This window comes from Frankliniella occidentalis, unplaced genomic scaffold (assembly GCF_000697945.3).
Source record: "Frankliniella occidentalis isolate FOCC.00 unplaced genomic scaffold, Focc_3.1 Scaffold274, whole genome shotgun sequence".
Taxonomy (NCBI): Eukaryota; Metazoa; Arthropoda; class Insecta; order Thysanoptera; family Thripidae; genus Frankliniella; species Frankliniella occidentalis.
This window is the reverse complement of record NW_026267400.1, coordinates 126,542-131,959: the sequence shown is the minus strand read 5'-3', so window position 1 is coordinate 131,959 and position 5,418 is coordinate 126,542. Positions and strand designations below refer to the sequence as shown.

Sequence of the window (5,418 nt, the reverse complement as noted above, 5' to 3'; positions counted from 1 at the left end):
TGCAGCAGGAGCAGGCCGCGGGCGCCCTCCGCACCTCCAGCTGCACTGCTGGGTGCTGGAGGCCAGGACGAGCCGGCGCGCCTCGCCCTCCTTGACCTCTTTGACCTGGAGCAGGAGGTGCCGGAGGACGGGCCGGGGCCGGGCGTGCGTCGCCGTCCGCGACCTCCTTGACGTGGACAGGAGCAAGGCCGCGGGTGGCCTCTGCGCTGCGCGAGGAGTACTGCTCGGTGCCGCGGTCTTGGTGGATAATACCATGTCTACCTTGGTGCCGGGGGTCGGGACGGGGACGGGGTTGGCGTGCTTTTCGCCGTCCTCGTGTTAGAGCACCTCCCCAATCTCGTAGTTTGGCCTGTGGTCCGCTAGTTAGCCCCGGCTAGCTCTAGAAATATTATAAAGTTTGAAGCAGAACGTCATTTAGGGCCGACCCCTTGGTTGTTCAACCCCTTTCTATTTGGCACCCGATGATCCGACTGAGCTGAAATTTTGTGAACTTACTTGAATTCACTACCTTGAACTTCTGTCAAAATTTGAAGTTAATCCGTTTCACCGTTTCTGAGATGGAGTCAAAATGCCTGTTTTGATTTTGGCTATCATCTCGAGGTCTTCCTATGGTACCTTCCCCGACCTCCGAGGCGAAGAAGCCCTCTCGATGCAAACGAAGATTTCTCTAGTGGTGGGCATTTGCCGAGCCTACAACGCACAGTATTATAGTCTTCTACAGTTAGGCTAAATGTCCGCCACTAATTATATGGTGGTAGGATGCTTTTTCTCCCTAAAATAGCTGAAATAGAATTTTGTGTCGTCTACAAGACAATCGCGTCACTCCCGCCATAAATCAGATGTCTGGTCAAGTTATTTTAAAATAATTTTAAACCTCATTTATTCCTTTTGCCTAGTATCATATTTCTGGTTTTCTTTAGTATCAAATTGTTAAATTAAAAAATACTGTTTTCGCCCCCCTTTAAACCTGTGGAAGTCCATTCATTCCTTTTTAGTGTGTACGTTGGCAGTCCTCGTCTACATTTTCGAACTGTCTTCTCCATTCGGACTGCTTTGCATCAAGGTCAGCTGCTTGCCAAAATGTTCATGCAGTGAATAACTTTTCTTACAAAAAAATTAGTACAAAACAAAATAATTCCAACTTCTGTAATTACATTGTTTATATGGAGGGCACTCCGCCACAAGGGACACGCCGAAAAAGAGGACCCTACAAGCTGTACGTTAAAAACAGAGGAGGTCACCATGTTCCTTCCTCTACAAGAAAGTACTACCGCAATTCGGAGCAGGTACGTTTGTTTGTGTGGAATATTGCTATGATTTAATCAAAAATCAATAAAGGCTGCAGTTTGCCATCACCTCATTTCTCTGTAGAATTTCAGGTGGTGATGGAGTGCTCTAGGTTAGGTTTCATATCACTGCACAAGTTCACTTTTGTTTACCTATATGGATGCATCCTTTAACTAGTTAATTACTCTAGAAATGTTCTTGTTAAAGCAGGATACACCTTTAAATCTCATTTTATATCTGTCTCAGTCCTTCTGAATCTCCGGTGTGCTAAAAGTGTACCCATGAGATAAATAATATTTGTTTGTTTTGAAGTTGATTACATGTACACGTAACTTTTTTATGCACTCTGTGGCTTTTATGTGTAGCTTGAGCAACTAGATAAAAAACGAAGTGTTTCAACTGTGTAATACAAATGGTTTACATGTTTACAGGGACTTCGAGTTGGAGGTCAAGGAAGTACTGCTAGGAGCAACAATACTCAATCATCAGGACAAGTAAGCAAGTTTTATTTCAAACTTTTCCCATTTTTAAATGACTGCAAGGCCACTATTGGCATCTCTTAAAATTGTTTATTTTTATAGCATATCAGGAATGATTCTGAAAACAGCTCAGATGAAGGGACTGAACGAGAAAGTGCAAATTCTTATGATGGAAGAACTGAGCAAGCGAACGGCAAAGATAACCATTCAAATTCTCATGATGGAACAACCAATCAAGCAACAAGTGCAGAAGATATGGTAAGTTTAAGTTATACAACAACTCTGCTATTTTTAATTTTTAATGGAAAACAATAACTTTACTTTTTTTCTTTTTTAGTTTTTTCTAAACCCTGAATCTGCAGCCTCATGCCGACTAGATCACAGATTGTTACACAAAGAACAAACTATAATTGTGGTATGTATAGAAGTATGAACAGAAATTGCTGAGCCTTATTCTCAGGAACCTTTACTTTGGTATCAATATTTTTTTGTCCCTCCTAATTTGTATTCTTTTTTTCCCTTGCAGGCCAATGTAAACATTGTCAATCAACCATCTAGAGATGCAGCTCAGAAATCACCTGGATATTTATCTGAGACTGAGGCACCAGACAATCACTTTGTTAGTAAGCCATACACTTTATTAACTTTAGTTTTTCATTTGCTAAGCATGTAAACTCATAAAATGTTTTTTTTCCCTTTACACTTCCCTGTTGTAGTCAATTAAATTTCTTTTTCCTTTCATTTGCAGATAGATGACCATGGTGGTGGCTCTAGTGACCATGGTGGCTCTAGTAACGGAGAGGATAATGAAAGCAATCCTTCCACTGAGAATAATGAACAACACAGCAACCCCTCCAACAGTGATAATGAAAGCCATGGTTTTTCTATTAGAAGTGATGATGATGATGATGAGGAGGAGGAGGAGGAGGAGGAAGAGGAAGAGGAAGAGGAAGAGGAGGAGGACGACGACAATAATAATAGTGGAGATGATGATCATGATAACCATCGAGAGCTTGCTGTGAGTTGTTTCATATATACTACAACTAACATTATTTTGATAAGAAATGAAACATTAAACTTGTAATACCCTGGGCCAAAAATTATTTTAAATCATATTATTGCAATCTATACTGATATAACAAATTAAGTAAAATCTGTAGCAGTTTGTGTTGTTATTTTCACATTTTAGAAGTACATGGTGCATCTCATAGTTTTTTTGAGCAGTCATTTGATAAATGGTCACTTGATATTTTAGTTTACATCCCTATCTTTCTATTCTTTTTGTATTGCAAATATTTGTCACTGATCCTTGCTTCTGGTTTTCAGGTAAATCCACCAGATGCACTCCCTGTACAAAACTTTAAATTGATGTTACGGGAAAATTACTCAGCTAGAATTAATGCCCCTGTAGTGGCAACAAGAGGAAATGCGTTACTAATGGTACTAGAAATGGCAAAACAAAATTCTGACACTGTTAAAGGATTTATTGACAGTGCCAACTTAGTAAATTCTCTGTTTGCTACTCCTGTGCTGCCAACATCAAAATTTCTTATGGACAAACTTCTCAGGATTGACATGGGGATTGAGAAGCATTATTATTGTCCTAAGTGTAAACATGACTTTGGTATTGTTCAAGAAGCCACAGATTTAAAATGTGCAAGGTGTCAACCAGAAGAAGATACAGATGATAGTATGGAAGAAGCAGACAAAGAAAAAAATGAAAAGGTAGAACACTTTGTTATTTTCAATCTAGTCACCCAACTTGAAATTGTGCTGAAAAAAGTATTCAAATCGGGAGTTCAGTTATTTAAGCCAAGTTTTGCATTAGAAAGGGAAGCTGGCCATTTTACAGATGTGTATGATGGATCTGTGTATAAGAGTTTTGCAAAAGATTTTGATACTAAGGAAGAAGTCAAGGTAATTTCTTTAACAGTTTGTACGGATGGAAGTCCAATTTTCAAAAGCTCAGCTTTGTCAATTTGGCCCATTTTTGTGATGATCAATGAGTTACCACCAGGACCAAGATTTTCAAATCTGCTTTTAGGCGGATTATGGTTTGGAAAATCTCAACCTAACATGAAATTATTTCTCACACCATTTGCTAGAAAACTGACAGAGATGTCTTATGGATTCACAATTAATATCAATGTGGAAACAGAGTGGAAAATGGAGGCACATCTTCTTGGATGTTGTGTTGACAGTGGTGCAAGAGGAGCTGTGCAATTCATCAGCACTCATGGTGGATATTACTCTTGTAATTGGTGTGAAATACCTGGCGTTTACATGTTTGGTGCTGTAAGGTATCCAATGATGCCAGAACGTCCACATCTACGTACCTGCAGGAACTTGCTTGACAATGGCATTGCCTTCACTGCTGCTGTTTCTGCACGACAGCGATTCCCTGTTGATCGACTTGAAAGAGCTGCCCTTTTCAAAGGAGTTAAGGGTGTAACTCCACTTGCTGAGTGTGACAGTTTTGACCCAGTGGATGGATTTATTTTGGAACATGCTCATTGTGTTTACCTTGGTATAGTCAGAAATTACGCATCCATTTGGCACTCAATGTTAAGTAAGAAAGGAAATGACAGAGAAGACAAGCTTCAACTTCTTAACGAGAGACTGCAGAGTTTGCGACCACCCATTGAAGTAAGAAGACTCCCTCGAATCTTGGAAGAACGCATCAAATGGAATGCTAAGGAATCTGAAAACTTTCTTCTATTCTATAGTATTCCTTCAGTACAAGGATTGATTCAAACTAAGTATTTGAAGCATTGGAATCTCTTGGTGCAAGCGCTTCACCTTCTGCTTAGGAATGACGTCACTGTACATGATTGTAATGTAGCTCGGACTCTTCTTTGCCATTTCTGTTGTGATATACATGAGTTGTATGGGGAGCAAGAATTAACTTTCAACTGTCATCTTTTAACACATCTTGCTGAACATGTCTTAAGGTGGGGTCCACTATGGGCAATTTCTGGAATGGCCTTTGAAGATGGCAATGGTGCCCTGAAGAGAAAGATAAAGGCTGCTAAAGGAATCCCAAACCAGATACACAGGAATTTGTGGCAAGAGTGTGCTCTGGATGTAATACGAGAAGAATTTTCAAGCATTGAAACAAAGGTGTTCTGTGATTCTCTACGTTCCAAACAGCTCTTGAAAAAAGGTGTGTTCACTCCATCTTGTAACTTTATGGGAAAGTGTGTCAAATTTCAGCCATCTCCTCGAGAGTCATGGCTGTGCACACAAATATCTCTTGATCCCAAAAGATGTGTAGAATATAAGAAAATTATCAAAGACAAATGTGTTTTTACAAGTGCTTCCAAAAAGAAAAGTAGGACTTGCAATGTTGTTGCAGAACTGCAAGATGGTAGTATTGTGAAAATTCAGAAACTTTTAATGGAAGTTAATTCGCATACAGGATATGCTACCATAAATCACTTTCAGTGTGAAAGCATGTACCAGTTTCCAGAGGGAGTGGAATTGCCTCTAAATAAACAGGCAGTGAGGAGGGTTGTCTATGAGGAAAGAGACTTGCAAATTGTGCCAGTTAGTAATCTCAAAACTGTGTGTGTGTACTCAAGATTTCCTCACGGTACTTTTGTTAGTCCTATGCCAAATATTTGTAATCTTTATTAGATAATATTTCACTTTT

At 39.7% G+C, this 5,418-nt stretch overlaps 1 protein-coding gene across 1 annotated transcript; it reads left to right on the top strand.

Annotated features, from left to right (window-relative positions):
• Window positions 1-2,107: 2,107 nt before the first annotated feature.
• Window positions 2,108-5,412, top strand: LOC127750863 (uncharacterized). Its single transcript, XM_052273470.1, has 4 exons — window positions 2,108-2,181; window positions 2,293-2,385; window positions 2,515-2,784; window positions 3,093-5,412. The coding sequence occupies exon 4, from the start codon at window positions 3,135-3,137 to the stop codon at window positions 5,400-5,402; it is 2,268 nt and encodes a 755-aa protein (XP_052129430.1). The 5' UTR covers window positions 2,108-2,181; window positions 2,293-2,385; window positions 2,515-2,784; window positions 3,093-3,134; the 3' UTR covers window positions 5,403-5,412.
• Window positions 5,413-5,418: the final 6 nt, after the last annotated feature.

Excerpts from the sequence above, each read along its gene's own strand:
- LOC127750863 (XM_052273470.1), top strand. The coding sequence starts at position 3,135 with ATGTTACGGGAAAATTACTCAGCTAGAATTAATGCCCCTGTAGTGGCA.